General features: G+C 35.4%; 3 protein-coding genes across 3 annotated transcripts; all 3 read right to left on the reverse strand.

Annotated features, from left to right (window-relative positions):
- Nucleotides 1-2,727: 2,727 nt before the first annotated feature.
- npy2r (neuropeptide Y receptor Y2) lies at nt 2,728-4,631 on the reverse strand. Its single transcript, XM_058784856.1, has 2 exons — nt 4,504-4,631; nt 2,728-4,069 (listed from the first exon to the last, which is right to left on the reverse strand). Exon 2 carries the CDS (start codon nt 4,045-4,047, stop codon nt 2,914-2,916), a length of 1,134 nt encoding a protein of 377 aa, XP_058640839.1. The 5' UTR covers nt 4,048-4,069; nt 4,504-4,631; the 3' UTR covers nt 2,728-2,913.
- A 3,583-nt stretch (nt 4,632-8,214) lies between these two features.
- si:dkey-30k22.5 (lecithin retinol acyltransferase family protein) lies at nt 8,215-11,415 on the reverse strand. The gene is given in 6 exon segments (XM_058781844.1): nt 8,215-8,370; nt 9,771-9,959; nt 9,962-10,058; nt 10,369-10,500; nt 10,502-10,546; nt 11,405-11,415. Coding segments are annotated over 6 exon segments (630 nt in total).
- A 491-nt stretch (nt 11,416-11,906) lies between these two features.
- On the reverse strand, nt 11,907-13,564 carry lrata (lecithin retinol acyltransferase a). Its single transcript, XM_058792029.1, has 2 exons — nt 12,952-13,564; nt 11,907-12,688 (listed from the first exon to the last, which is right to left on the reverse strand). Exons 1-2 carry the CDS (start codon nt 13,468-13,470, stop codon nt 12,536-12,538), a joined length of 672 nt encoding a protein of 223 aa, XP_058648012.1. The 5' UTR covers nt 13,471-13,564; the 3' UTR covers nt 11,907-12,535.
- Between the last annotated feature and the right edge of the window lie 2,106 nt (nt 13,565-15,670).

The following is a 15,670-nucleotide window of genomic DNA, read 5'->3' on the forward strand; positions in this document are numbered from 1 at the left end:
TTTATTGTTTGATCTGATGATAAACTTGGGTTATTTTTTCCTATAAAACATATCTTGTTCATCATCATCGTCTTGTATTACTCTACAACTCCTTTTTTTTTTTTTTTGCCTTCTGAGTCATGCAGGGTCTCTGTACTTTGCTTAAGTGATCTCTTCAAAGGTAGTCTACAAAGGTAATCACCTTCACAGATGGTGCTATAATGTTTCGACAACTCATGGGTTCATCTAGGAACAAACCAGCAACACCATCAAGTGAAGTGAAGTGAAGTGACATACGGCCAAGTTTGGGTGACCCATACTCGGTGCTCTGCATTTAACCCATCCAACGTGCACACACACACCCAGAGCAGTGGGCAGCCATTTATGCTGCGGCGCCCGGGGAGCAGTTGGGGGTTCGGTGCCTTGCTCAAGGGCACCTCAGTCGTGGTATTGAGGTGTCCCACCTACAATCCCTGCCGGCCCGAGACCTTTGGATTACGAGTCCGACTCTCTAACCATTAGGCCACGACTTCCCCTATAGTAGATTGTATAGTATAATAACCTTTATTTATCCCTGTAAGGTGAAATTGCAGTTGTGCAGCAGCAGCAAGGTCCTTAAAGGAATAGTTCAAGCAAAGATGAAAATTTGATCATTTTCTCAGCCACAGGTCATCCAAGATTTAGACGAGTTTGTTTCTTCATCAGAACAGACTTGGAGAAATGTAGCATTACATCACTTGCTTACCAATGGATCCTCTGCAGTGAATGGGTGCCATCAGAAAGAGCTGATAAAAAAAAAAAACAATCCCCTCCAGTCCATCAATTAGTCCATTATCCAGTCTTGTGAAATTAAAATTTACATGATAGTAAGAAACAAATCCATCATTAAGGAGTTTTAACTTTAAACTGTTGCTTATGCCCAAAATACATGTCCTCTATCCATAATAACATTTTGCTCTAGTGAAGACCATTCCCTATTTTTATTTTTCTCACATTAAAATCCACCAACATTTTGGTTTGTTTTGGATTGTTTTCACTTGTAAACTGTGCTTGTATATCTCTCCTGATTTAGATGAGTTGGCTTTTAAGTTAAAAACATCTTAATGATGGATGTGTTTATTATAATGGGGTGTTAATTGATGGACTGCAGTAGTGTGGATTATTGTTATGCTTTTATCAGCTCTCTTTGATGGCGTCCGTTCACTGTTAATGAAACAATCATCTACATTTTGGATGGCCTAAGAGTTTTTACATTAGAGCAAAATTTGCCATCCACAGAAAAGTACTAGGAACTATAATGTTAAGCTTATTATTAAACCTGTAATTTTATGATGTTTATTATGCGATAAGAGCAAATCACCAATGAATGACTATGAGATGGCACCATTGGTAATGCACATCCTGAAGCTTTAAGGCTGAAAGCCATCTGCTTGAAATAAAATCCCTAATGCAGCAAGATGTCTATAGATAAATCATTTTGTGCAGAGACAGGAATTCAATATTAAATTGTAGATATAATAGTAGTGGCTTTTGGGACATTCAAAGACAGACCGGGCATTAATTGACAGAATCAATACTCTGAGACCCTCTTATTCTATTTTTATGTTGTCCCCTTGTGGTCAGTAATTATTGATTGGTCTGCTCCTGTCAGTTGATTGATCTTTCATGGGTCAGTGGCTATCAGAATTAGGATGTGGGTCTTGATGGAATAAATTACATTTGTAAACCTTATTTCTTGATTGTTTAATATTCTGTAGGCTTGTTTGGTGGGCAAAAATTCACAAGCCCTTTCAAAAGGCTTATTCATAATGCAATAATTTGGTCATCTTATAATTCTAGATAATGAAGAGCTCAGTAATACGAAACATGAATATCCATAGCAAACAAGTTGAGACAACTGCCCACCAGACAGACTTGTTGCTGTTTATGAGAATATTTGTTTTAAGAGTATTCCATTTCAAAAACAAAACACTTCACCCTTGGAATCAAAATGGTTCCGTATTATTTCATCGCTTGTGAGAGCTCTTATTGTGAACAATGTGAAGTATTAGAGGCCAAGTAACCTGATTACCTGCGAGACGTGAGGTGTCTGAAACAGAAAGCAGCTGGCTTGCTGCCTCGCTGCCCAATAAAATTGTTGATTCACACACAGCATTTTTGTATAAACCTTTTATACTTTTGCTAAACTTGTTTCAGACCAGCTTTAAAGGCACCAATATATTAAATTCAAGTTTTTTAGAGAAAAAAAAAAACAAGCAAATACTTTGACTACAGTGCTTTTTTTCTCAGAAATTAAATCAGTTGAAAAAAGCAAATAAACAAATTTTTTTTTACTGCGCTGTTAGATATAATTTTTATTCTTTTGGTGGTCTGTTGAATCCATTGTTATTTTAGTATAATTGAGATACTATACGTTTTTTTTTATGTTTATTATTAGATTTTATTTTTGTATTTTCATTAAAATGTTAGTTTTACCAAATTTGTTGAGTATTTGTCATTTTATTTGCTTTTTATATGCCTATATACTGTATTATTTATTGTAGTTTTATTTTAGTATTTTATTTTGTTTTAATTTTAGTACATTAAATGAAAATGCTTTGTTTTTATTTCAAGTAATCAAAATGTTTGAATCACATGCACAAGATGAGTGATTTATATAACTTTTTAATTAACAGTTTTCCATAAAATAACATTTACTTTCACAGGAAACAAATTGGAATATATTCAACATGAGATCCCTCACTGACTCTTTTTACAGATCATATAAAACCAAATACATACTACATTACAACAACAACAAAAAATATCTCAAACTAGTGTTTAGTCACAAAGTCACCACAAATGTCAATGTTCCGTCTTTAGATTTACATACAATCCTTCTTTACAGTAGACTTTTTGGGTTTTTGTCCATATTTTGTAAAAAGCAAACAGCCTTCACAGCAGCGTGTTTTCTTGTGTGAAGGCCACACTGATTGTACTTTGCTTATTGCGTGTACATTTCTCCCTTACTGTCTCACTGCTACAAACCCTTTTCATCCCATTGTTTAACCGTCCACACTTGAACACAGCCATAAAAGATTTTCTATAGTTCCTGTTCATCCAGCCATAGAGAATGGGATTGGCAAACGTGGAGCACATGGCCACAATATGGAAAGCTGTATAGAGCAATTTGAAGTCTTTCATTTCCAATATACTACTATCAATATCCACAGCAAGCTGAAAGGCGTGAAAGGGTAGCCAGCTAACGGTGAAGACCACAACTACAGCAACCAACATTTTTGTCGTTTTCTGTCGCCGTTGATGACGGTCGCTACGGCCACCGCCAGGGCTGACGTGATTTCTTAGCTTGTTCCAGATCCGAGTGTATGCAAATGAAATGATTGACAACGGCAGGCCGTACTGTAGAAAAAACATGGCGATACTGTAGATGGTCCCATCCGCACTACTACCAGGCCACTTCTCGGCGCAACCTTGAATCGTCTGGTGAGGCGTCAAGTCAAAGGTCACGTATTCACGAAAGATGGCTAGAGGACTGGCAAGGATTGCGCTTGCCACCCATGTGATCACGATGACGACTATGCACATGTCTTTTGACATCTTGGTTTCCATGTGGTAGACAATGCTGCGGTATCTGTCCAGAGCTATAACGTTGAGTGTGATGGTCGAAACGTGGACCGCTAAGCCTTGTGCGTACGGCAACAGGTAGCACATCACCTGTCCGAATTTCCACTCTCCATAGAGTGTGTACATCAAAGTAAACGGCAAACACAACGTGTTGACCAACAGATCTGCTACAGCCAAATTGACAATGAAATAGTTAGTCACCGTGTGTAAATTTCTAAACTTGTACACAACATATATGACCAAGGAGTTCCCGGTCACGCCAAAGATGATGATGGTGCTGTAAGCCAAAATCAAGATCACTTGAACACCCACCAGTTTTGTACTGTCTTCCAGACCGTCTAGAAAGACACCCTCAACTTGGATAGTGGCTGGTGTAGAGAAGTTTGCAGCCTGAATTTCGTCTTCAGATATGTTCATTTCAGTTCTTATATCCATGTTTAGCATTCATTCACTTAAGTCAATTACTCTGGGGAAAAAAAGAGTAAAGTGAAAATGAAACATTAGGCTAAATTAAAATGTATATTGTATTCAAAACAGAAAATCAATTATTATTAATCAATAAATAATTAAATAACCCATAAATTATGAAATGCTGGATGTCCTGTTATTATGTCATCAGTGATTAAAAATTCAGGTTCAAAACTTATTTTCATGCAACAATGCCATGCACGATATGTTTTACTATTTGATGAACGTTAATTCATATTTTATATTAATAAATGTTATTTGCATATGCACGTTTGCACCTATTGTCACTTATAACATGCGGCAATAAATTATAGGTATAAACTTCATAATTTGGGGAAAAAACAACAACTCTGGGTTGATCAGAGGAAAGAAAGAAAACGAATTTAGCAATGAAATCCTTTTTGAAAAGAGTATGTCCTTAAAGTGTCTTACCTTCTTTAAGTTGTCAAGTTTCATGCAATATAAGCTCACGTACGTATCTTGCAGAAGAGAAAAAAAAGACCGAATCCATAACAAATTTATCACGGATAACTCAACGACAGTCGTCAAGAAGTGTCAATAAGACGAGTCGGAATGAATTCGGTGCACAGAGCTTCCCTGAGCGTCTGCTGGGAGTCTACAGGCTGCCTCTGCACGATCTTTACGTGAGCAAATCCAGCTGTGCTCGCGAGATTGTTGATTGACATCCGACTTCATAATGAACCACAGTTTGCTTTACAATTACAATGTTAAAAATAAAAATTTGCAATGTTTGCTAATGTTGATTAAAGTTATTACAAAGTGTTAACAAATGTTTTAAGATAATTTATTAGCATGAAAATAACTCAATTATCACTTTCCTTTTCTGATCTGCGACAAATTACAGTTGATTTACTCATAAATAATTTAATGTCATTCACATGTTTGCTCAGCTCTTTGTTTCACATTATAATTTTACATTTAGCCTATGGCACAGGTACAAAGAGGTTTCAAATGTCAGGAAATGTAATCATTAAGACAAAAGCACAATTGTCTGTTCTCCTGATCCACATCAGGTAGTCAATAATCAGGATAAGAATCTCCCCATTTTGTTGTCAGACAAATTTATGCACTACCCTTAGCAATAGTCCTTTGTGGTTTGCTGCTGTAGGTCATAAGATCTGATTTTGGCTGTTGTCAAGTGAAGATGGTGTCATGTCTTAGTATTTTAGAATTATTCTCTCATATAACACTAGACCTCTTTCATCTGATGGAATACAGATATGTTATGTATTTATTATCTTCAGATTGTGATAATTATGTGATAATCATTTCATCATTAATAGATTTAACCGGCTGGCTACTATTAAGAAACAGAAATGCAAGAACCTCAAAATTTTCATCCATTAGGTTTTATTTTTAAGTGAGACAACAATTATGATATACTCTCGCAGAGCGACTGTTAGGAGCCAGATTGCTGCTTGCAATAATTCGACTTAAAAATTCACAAACTGCCAGCGCATTAATATTCTCAACTATGCAGAACTGCACTGCACTATAAATGCTAAAAATTCTTGTCTTGCTCTCAAGTTAAGTATCACAGCATTAAGTGACCTTGAGTGATTTATAGCATTTTCCAATTCCTGTCCACCATTGCGTCAGTTTCTAAATTTGAATTTGATTGTATAATGGATTTTTTCATAAGGTTGTTCATTTACACTTGCCCTCTGGTTTTAAATTAGTTTTGCTGTGCTTCATTAAGGATATTGATTAAAGATAAAGTCAACATGGTCTGATTTTTGCAACCCAGAGCAACTTACTTGTTGTTTAAGAATAATTTAGTTTTTTCCTGTCTTTGGTATAATGTGCACCAATCAACTGTTCACAATAAGACCAAGAGCATAAATTAAAAAAGGTGATCATTTACGGGAAAGAAAGTCATCCTTTACTCACCCTCATGTTGTTCCAAACCCACATGACAAATGAAGATGTTTTTAAGACAAACTTATGTTTAACTGAATGTACTTCCTGATTCTTTGTCATGTTTGTGCAGTTTACTAGCAATTTAAATGCTTTGTATGTTTATAAAATGCCCTATACAGTTATAAAATGCCTTATAAATCATTTCAGAAATGTGAAATAAATTTCATTTTGGGGGCATCCATAAAAAAATAAAAGAAACATCATTTGGAAGAGCAAAATATGTGCTTTTTATGTTACCATTGTGGATAATAAAAGACCATGTGGGAAAATCATAGTGACTTATATTCTTGAATATTCTTGGCACAACATTACCAAACTGCAGCATGTTATTAGTAACTGGAGGGACAACTGTTTAAACAACCCCTATTTTTGACCTTTGGAATGTGTTTTCTTCAATATATGTTGTTGAATCAATAATTGCAGTTTGGTTGCCATGACACATTTGGGTAGAAAAAAGAATTAGAAGAAATGATCTAAATACAGTATGATACCTAAACCCTCCTAAATCTCAGTGCAATAGCTTTTTAATTGAACTGAGCTGGCAGCTTTAGTCACTTACTGGCTGTGTGATTAATTGGTATAGATTTTCATTCACTTCAGGGAGACTGAGGTAAATGTCCAGCCAGGCAAATAGGCATAAATAGAAGCAGCAGTACAACAACACTACAGAGAACACAATGACAGAAATAACCAGCTCCCTGAAGCACTGTTTCTGATGTTAGTCCTGTGATCCATAGTGCTGACAACTGTTTTACTTTACAGTAAACATTTAATGCCATGAAATACTAAGATTATACATATGTATTGTTGTCAAATTGAGAATAAAAATGATAAATTCTTAAAGAAATTCTTTATTATTCATTTTATTTATTAGTAAGATGTTGTCCAAATTTGCTCTAACTTGGAGGTCTTTTCATTTTGCAGTTTTAAAGTGTTGAGAGAGATGCATGTTGAAGATTTTATTTTACCAAAGCAGCTTTTTTTTTATCTGCAATGTAACATAACAGTTTTGTTTATTTCAATATGACATTCATGGCCTCATACTTTAAGATATTTGCGAGGTTTCACTCACATGTAAAAACAAAGGAAGCTGATTTATTGGCTCTTTTAAAAATGTATGTATGTATGAAAAAAAATTATCTTCTTAATTCAAATATGAAATAGTACCTGTCTGCTCAATTAATCTAAAAATAACTGAAGGATGCCTGCATTATGCAAACAAACAAGCCTGAATAGTTCCTTAAACTACTCAAGTGGATGCGGTAAGAATGTTCCCCAAGTAATTTTACCCCCTGCACTGAACTGGATGCAGACTCTGCAGGACACTAGCTAATGTAAATGCTGTCTGCAGCATCTTTCCATTAACTATTCATCATCATTATCCCCATTACTGTGCTCTTTGACTACATTATGGCACTCGGGGCCGTCCAAATATTACTCACTGTTTCATTGTAATCCATAATTGCTGAATAGAATTAGTATGGACTGTCCTTAAAGTACTGTCCTTAACTTTGCATATGAATTACACTGAATTTGTTATCTTGCTTATGAAGCTTTTAGAAATTAGATAAATAATTAATACACGTTTCAATACATCATATATGAATATATATAATTTACTGATTATGTAAAGAAAGAAATAAGGGCTATCATGTCATGCTGTCAGTGCATGTTGGAATTGTGGAAACACTTTAAGATGTCCTGGATATTTGTTTTGTTTTTTCCCTTCAGTCATGTATGAAATTTCCTCTCTCTCTCTCTCTCACTTTTTATTTCAATTATTCCGGGGTATAATTCAGCTTTTGGCTTGTTATCTTCAAGCACATTACACTAGTCTATTGTTTCCTCATTATAAGTGTTCCTTCTTTATTACAAAAATAGTGTTTAAGTGAAACTGATCATCATAATGATCAAAGATCACATACATTCATGATGCATCAGATGTAGGGGCCTATATCCTATAATTACATGACATGCGATTAACTTCTTTAATGAAAAGTTTCATGATGGTATCATTATCGCCATTTCTTAACATTTATAGTTTGCATAACAGACACATATTCTAGACACAGATACCAAGGCATTTTGTTGCCATGTAGTGAAGGACAGTCTGTCAGCAGTTGTTGACTAGAGTAAATGCTCTGATGCTTTTGTGGCTGTTTCTGGATCAACATTAAAGGACAAATTCCTCCCGGAGTGTCTTCAAGATGCCATCCAGATGGTAAAGGGAATGACGGCAATGGGGAGGGTGGTGAGAGGTGTCAAAGCGCCTAGACACAACATGATGAAGACCCCGATTATAGCTGACAGGAAGGCCATCTTTCTGCTTAAGAGAGTTGTCCTTACAGTTTTGCAGAACTGAAAGAGATGGGACTCGGGAAAGGCATTGTTTAGCATGGAATCAAATGTTTATCTGTTATTTATTAATAACTCCACTGTCCACTAGATGGTGCTGCTACTGTTGTTAGATGAGTTTGCAAAATGCACAATAAAAGGATTTTTGAATGTCACATTTTCAAACTTTACCTTATTACCAAATATAATAAGAGTATTGCATTGTAACCTGTACTGAAATTTAATTATAGGCTAACTATTTCATGCATATGTAGTAGCATGATGCTTATCACATTTAATAGGAAATAGCTATGCTCATTTTATATTATTTTATTAAATACTGTTGTATAAATATATATATTTTTAAAATATTTTGCAAAAAGATTAAATTCGTTGGGAATGCATTAGTTTTCACTAACTAACAATCATTTTAATTGTCAGTGTTATTAATAGATTTTTAATGTTAGTGTTAGAAATGTACAGTTTTTATTATAGCCTACTTCATCATCATTTATAACTTGACAAATTAAACAAAAAATGTTTTAGTATATGTAAAATTAACATTAACCTATAGATTACTGCAATATTGTCAGTGTTAGTTTACAATACCTATTCAGACCTAATTGATCATATATATATATATATATATATATATATATATATATATATATATATATATATATATATATATATACAGCCTATGACAGCAAGAAATTAGAAATTCAAAATGGACCAATGAATCATATTCATAGTTTGAGTTGTTTGGCTCCATATAAAAGGCTATGAACTGTAGCTATAGCTCAAACGAGGCTTTTGTGCTCTGAAAATAACCCTGTTCATTCTTTTGCATTTAGCAGTTTTTCATGGCACATGAGGTTAAGGTTACTACAAAATGCACAAGATGCCTTTCGTCTTTTCTCAGCTCTATTTATGGGGAATAAACCACGAGGAGAGGAGTTCACTGACATATTCAAATAGGAGATAATCTGTGCTTGTGTAGGAGGAAATTGTGAAATCCTGCTTGGAATTTGGAAACAAAAGTAAATAAATGCTGTGGGAGGCTTAGAGTGTGACTGTTATGTCCAGACATAGAACGCAAGGTGCTTAAATCTAGTGTCCATTTTTAATTTATGTTAAAATCTGCTTTGTCATTGAAATAAAATGTTATTTCTAGGCTCATTGATTTCCTGCACAATACATGTCTCCTCTTAGTCTCATACTGCCAATTCACTGCATACAGGAAATAGATACATGTATTTTAAATTGTAATAATATTTCACAATATAACTGTTTTTACTGTATTTTGATTAGATAAATGCAGCCTTGGCGAGCATTAAGGATTATTTCAAAAATTTAAAGATTTATAGTGCATCCATATTCAAATTGTCTGTATATCCACCCTCCACCTTTTTTTGTTTTCTTACCTGAAAGGTTAGGAAGCTAAATCCAACACCATAGCGGCATTACATGACATAATGTTGACAGTTGTGCCACAGTAAGCTGTAGGAGAAAGATCCAATCAGCTTCTCCGCCCGTCGTGCCACTTCCTCTCCATTTAGTGGCTGTACACTGACCATACTGTCTGTTTTATTGACCTGAATCTGATCACCGTATATGCAAAATCCGCCAAAGAGTCCACACGGACACTGGCTGCTTTGGCCAAAACTCCCAAAATCAGTCTTTCGTTAGTCACCATCTGGGACAGTCGTGGCCTAATGGATAGAGAGTTGGACTTGTAACCCAAAGGTTGTGGGTTTGAGTCTCAGGTCCAGCAGGGATTGTAGGTGGGGGGAGGGAATAACCAGCACTCTCTCCACCCTCAATACCATGACTGAGGTGAGACCCTTGAGCAAGGCACCCGAACCCCCAACTGCTCCCTAGGTGCCACTGCATTGGCTGCCCACTGCTCCAGGTGTATGTTCACTACTGAGTGTGCACTTGGGTGGGTTAAATGCAGAGTACAAATTCTGAGTATGGGTCACCATACTTGGCCACACGCCCCTTTCCCCCTCAACAATGGACTTCTCTTTAATGAACACTGGTAGGATGTCTGGGATGAAATGAGCAACACGACCCAAGTAGATTCCAAAATGTATAAAAAGAGTCCTGGATACCTCCAAAATGTCACCACGCTTGTAAAGAGAGACGTCGTAGGTTTTCATCCTCCAGTGTTGAGGTGATGAAGAAGAAATTAAGCAGTCTACAGTGATGCTGTTCACTTCACATTTATTTGATTTGCTCTGGGAGGAGTGATGTGGTTCATTGAATAAAGCAGCTTTTGTGCATCACGTGTTGACTGTGACAAGGTAATTTCACAAGTTTTATATAAGCCACACTGTGTATAAATAGATATTTAAATGGCCTGCTGAATAAGTCAGTCTTAATTGCCAGGAGGTGAAAGTCCTGGGTCAGTAGCAAGATTAATGCTTGTATAATGCTTGCTTGTTGAAACAGGTTAAACAAATCCTGAAGAATGTTTGACCAATTGTATCATTAGTATGTCATTTATATACACATTATTTTGGTCAAGTGGCCTGAGACTGACCTAATGATGGTTGCTTTGCACTTCTAGTATGTAAAATCTTGCAGATGAGAACCTCAAAACCAGGTAATTTTTTAGTGTGATAACAAATTGAGCATTATGCATCTATATGCAATGGGAACGGGGAGGAGAATGGATTCAATTCGGGGCGGCTGCATCAAAAGCATGTTTACTCTTCAAGCCAATCTACCTTTTGCTAGACTGGTTTCTTTTATCATTTTATTTTATCTGACCCAACCAAATAATGGTGGGCTATTTGCTGATATAAAATAAATTAATTTATATAGGGGGCAACTTTCATTTATATAAAGAACAAAAGGTTCTTTATAGTTTTTTTAAGAATATTAAATTGTTCTTCATACTAAGACAAAAATAGTTCCTCTATGGCCTTTGTTAACCTTTATTTCTAAGATCTACTCTAAATGAGGAGGGCTCTTAATATTGTCTTGAACACTGGAGGATCAATAAGGTTGAGATCCACTTTTTAAACTTCTTAAATTCAGCTCACATCCTTACTTTAGTGCCATTATTAATTGATTAAATTATTTTATTCCTCATATTTCCCAATATGAATTCATGTTTGGAAGAAGTTTGCAATAAATATTTGAAATATTTTTTTCCCCCCATTGTTGTTGTTGTTGTTTTCATGAAGAGAAAACTGACCTGGCCTAAAAAAGTTTAGTGATGGCAAATCAGACTAAGAGGTTGCATAAACTTAGACTCTATGTTAAGACAGTGTCTTTAGAACTAGTCTGACAAACTAGCAGTTGGCCAATCAGTCTTATCATTTGGATTTTTATGTAACTGAATTTAAAATATATATATATATATATATGACCTAGTCTAAAAGAAAATAAATAAATAAAATAGCTCACTAACTTTTACTGACTAACTAACTAGTCTTAACCTATATGCAACCGGCCTTGTGCAAATTCCACACGCTACAGATCAGACAAGCTTTATTTGAAAATAGTGAAATAAATCCAATCAACTGTTTACAGCAGTAACCAGAAATAATAATTTTATTTATACATAATGCCAACATTCATCAAATTGTTCTGTCTGCATATTCTTGTTCTGGTTCTCGTTCAGAAACTTACGGTGTTAAATATACATCGAAACTGTACAAATTCACAATCAAGCATCGTCAGAGCTTAATAATAACAATAATAATAATAATAAAAAAACTACAGGCAGGCCTACTTATATATGTTATGTCTTAAATCATAGTCCATAGTACATTCAAATTTATCATATCAGTTCATTTCCATATCAGTGATCATAAACACTTCTGCTTAATACAAATATAAGACACCTTTAGTGAACAGTACATGCAATCTGTAACTTTAAGCTACAACAATATTGGCTTTACCAATTTTAGGTATATGGTTTAAAATGAGAAATATATAGCATTGCTGTAAAGGCAGAGTTAACAGCATGTTGTCATGAAGTATTTAAATGACAGAACTTATCTTTTAACATATGTAGAAGAAAAAAGCAAATGATGCTCAAACATTGTTTGACTGCATAATCAGACTTTGCATGTTTACACATATTCCACTGCGGCACTGATGCATTGCATTGTTGTGTACTTGTCCCCTTTAAAACAGAGCTTTGTTGTTTAATGTGATGTAGTGAAAGTGTCTCTCAGCCAGCCATCCACAGAATGAAGGGAACAAGGATTGTGGGTAATGTAGTTGAAGGTGCCAGGCCAAAGCACAGGATGTACATCACTCCTATTCCAACAGTTAAGGCCACACTTCTTTGGTCCCGAATGATGGTTTTCAGACAGTCACAGAACTGCAAAAGAAAATGCATTAAACATATCATTATCAGACTTCGTCCAAATCAAATTCAATTGTTTCTTCTCCAACCAAAATATTGGTTTTAAAGAATATATAGGCAACATTGACATTTAGATAACATGGTATTAATCCTACAATATTTTGTATATTAATTCTATGATATTTTAATAAGTAGATTATAATATTTTGTAGGCTATATTATAATATTAAAGGATTCGATGTTAAATAGCCTAAAATAATATTTGTTGTCCAACTCACCTTCTCTGTCTGCTGGCTCACAGGTGTCCCGTACCTGCAATATGTCACGAAATGTTCACAGTTATTCCATAATAAACTGTACGGAATATCGCCGACCAGTTTCTCTGCTCTCCTCGCGACTTCTTCGCTCACCAGTGCGTGACACTTCATTTTCACATCCATATCATTCACCATAATCTGAGCTCCATACGCGAAATCTTCAACCGAGTCTACTCGTACACTCGCGTTTCTGTAAATACAGCCTAATATGAGTCTTTTGTTAGTGACGACTGGTTTGATGAGCTGTTTGTCGTTGGTTAATACTGGCATGATGTCAGGCATCAGGTGCGCCACCCTGTTGTCGCCCAGATAGATGCCGTAATGAATGAAGAGAGTGCGCTGCACCTCCAGTAGATCTCCTCTCCTCAGCACTGGCCATTTCGCCGCACGCTCCGGCTCCTCCTGCCATAGACTTTTAAAAATATTAAAGTTTGAGAAAAGAAAGAATTTCTCAAATAGAAGCGTCAGCGAGTCTAGCATTTTTATGACTTGCAGACTTCTCAGTCGATGGAGAATTTATATATGGCATGTGCTTCAGGACCGAGGAGGTCCCCAGCATTCTGATTGGCTGGAAGTTACATTCCCACACTAAACCACTTTAATGCTCAACACTTGATTACTTAATGTTGTGTAGTTTTCGCAAATAAACAGTAAGCCTATTGGTAGCACTTTACAATAACAATCATAGAAGAAGAAAAAAAAGAATGTTAGAAATCTTGATTAATATAGGTTGTTTTTAGGTTGGTAGGCTATACAACATTCTTGATATCTATCTATCTATCTATCTATCTATCTATCTATCTATCTATCTATCTATCTATCTATCTATCTATCTATCTATCTATATATATATATATACACTCTTAAAAATAAAAGGTGAGTGCACAAAGAATCATTCAGTCAAAGAAAGGTTCTTCAGATGTTCAAAGAAGGTTCTCCTGTATATGGCATTGTGAAGCACCTTTATTTTTAAGAGTCTATATATAGAAACAGTTTGACAAACATACTTTTTATACTTTTTGCATAGTAATTATTCACGTACAAGAATTCTGCAACATAATTAAATGTGGTTATTAACTCAACTATGTGACTGTAAATTAACATACCAAGTAAACCAAACCAAGAACTAAACAATTGTATGTATCGCTGCTTAAAAAGACTTTCAGATTCATATATTTTGTGGCCACTATATAGTACATTCTATACTTTTTCATACATGTCTGTTTCAAACATGTGAAGAAGCTTATCCGGAACCTTATTCCCCTCAGCTCAAAGCATGTTTTGAAGTCCCTTTGAGCTGATTTTGTAGTCTAGTCTGTGAAACGTGAGCCCCTTAATAAGAGGCAGGGGCTGATTATCCTCTAACAATAACACTTGCTGTTCTCATACAGACTGGTCCTCCCGGCCTTTCTCCTAAGCACCCAAAAGATTTCTGCAAGCTTCAATAAAAAAGTGGCCTTAATTAGCAGTGGCATGTAATAACAATTCTTTGTCGTAATCAGGTCATCGGATAATCTTGAAATATTTTGTACCCAGATCCGTCCAGATCCTGTTTCTGTTTTAATCATTAGACCTATTTGTCCAATCTAGTGCATGAAATCAGAATCACTATTCTTCCTCCACAATGTTTGGCTCCAAGTGCTATTTAACCTACATATCAGTGGCTAATCAGAAAAGACAGCAGAAGATGTCATTTGATGACATCTTAAACAGAAACACTATGAGATTTTTTTGTCTACAACAATCATAACAGTAGCCAATTCTTTTCACAATGTGAATGCATTTTTAACCCTCTATGGTACCGTGTTGCCTCCAGGCAACACAACATATTTTTGTTTAGTTTTTTTTTTAATAAAATGAGACACTCATTTAATTGATCAATGCTGTCTCGGGGAAGTAGAAGTCAAGTACTAATAAATGAACATACAAAAAAAGTGGTCACATGACCCACAGGGGTCCATTTTGTTTCCACTTTCAGGACATGTGCACAAGTCACATGACTCCGTATTTTGTCCAATGAAAAGTGCATTTTTCATCAATTTCCATACATATAATTGCCTACAAAAAATCTTAATCACCTTCATTGGAAAGTAAAGAAGTATTTTCAAAAACTTTACATAAAATTTCATCAAATGTAGCATGGGAAATTACAAAAAACTGCATGTTGCCTCAAGGCAACATTGTACCGTAATGGAATCGCATAAGGCCATGCAGGCATACTAGGTTAGAATACAAGTATATGATATTTGTAAGGAAAAGGGTTAGAATTATCTAAATGTATTAGAATTTTCGCATGATTTTGTAATGCATTTGCAAGAATAGTAATTTTCATACTATATCTTTACATATTATGATTTACATATTACATATTATGATAATTGTTTCCTCAGCTTTCACAAGCAATGAGGTGTCATTAGTGAAGTAAGAGATTTTGCATCCATGTGCTTGTGTGTGTGTGTATGTGTCACAGTATGGGTCGGACACGGGATGAGTATATAAAATATAGATTTATTAGACACAATGAGCTTAAGAGGAAAAGGCAAGGAGGTAGAGATGATCTTGAATCCACACACACTATATCTTGTTCCAGGAGCGGAGACCGGGGCTTGACAGACAGACGGATCCAGGGGAGAACGATCTAGGAGGATGAGAGGAACACAAGGAGCAGACACAGAAGGTA

The sequence above is a fragment of the Onychostoma macrolepis genome, chromosome 01 (assembly GCF_012432095.1).
Source record: "Onychostoma macrolepis isolate SWU-2019 chromosome 01, ASM1243209v1, whole genome shotgun sequence".
NCBI classification, from domain to species: Eukaryota; Metazoa; Chordata; class Actinopteri; order Cypriniformes; family Cyprinidae; genus Onychostoma; species Onychostoma macrolepis.

Bases quoted from the DNA above. Each gene is read 5' to 3' on its own strand.
- npy2r (XM_058784856.1), bottom strand. From the start codon at position 4,047: ATGCTAAACATGGATATAAGAACTGAAATGAACATATCTGAAGACGAA.
- lrata (XM_058792029.1), bottom strand. From the start codon at position 13,470: ATGCTAGACTCGCTGACGCTTCTATTTGAGAAATTCTTTCTTTTCTCA. The intron at 12,689-12,951 runs GTGAGTTGGACA...TTTCTTTTGCAG, and splicing joins TGAGCCAGCAGACAGAGAAG to TTCTGTGACTGTCTGAAAAC.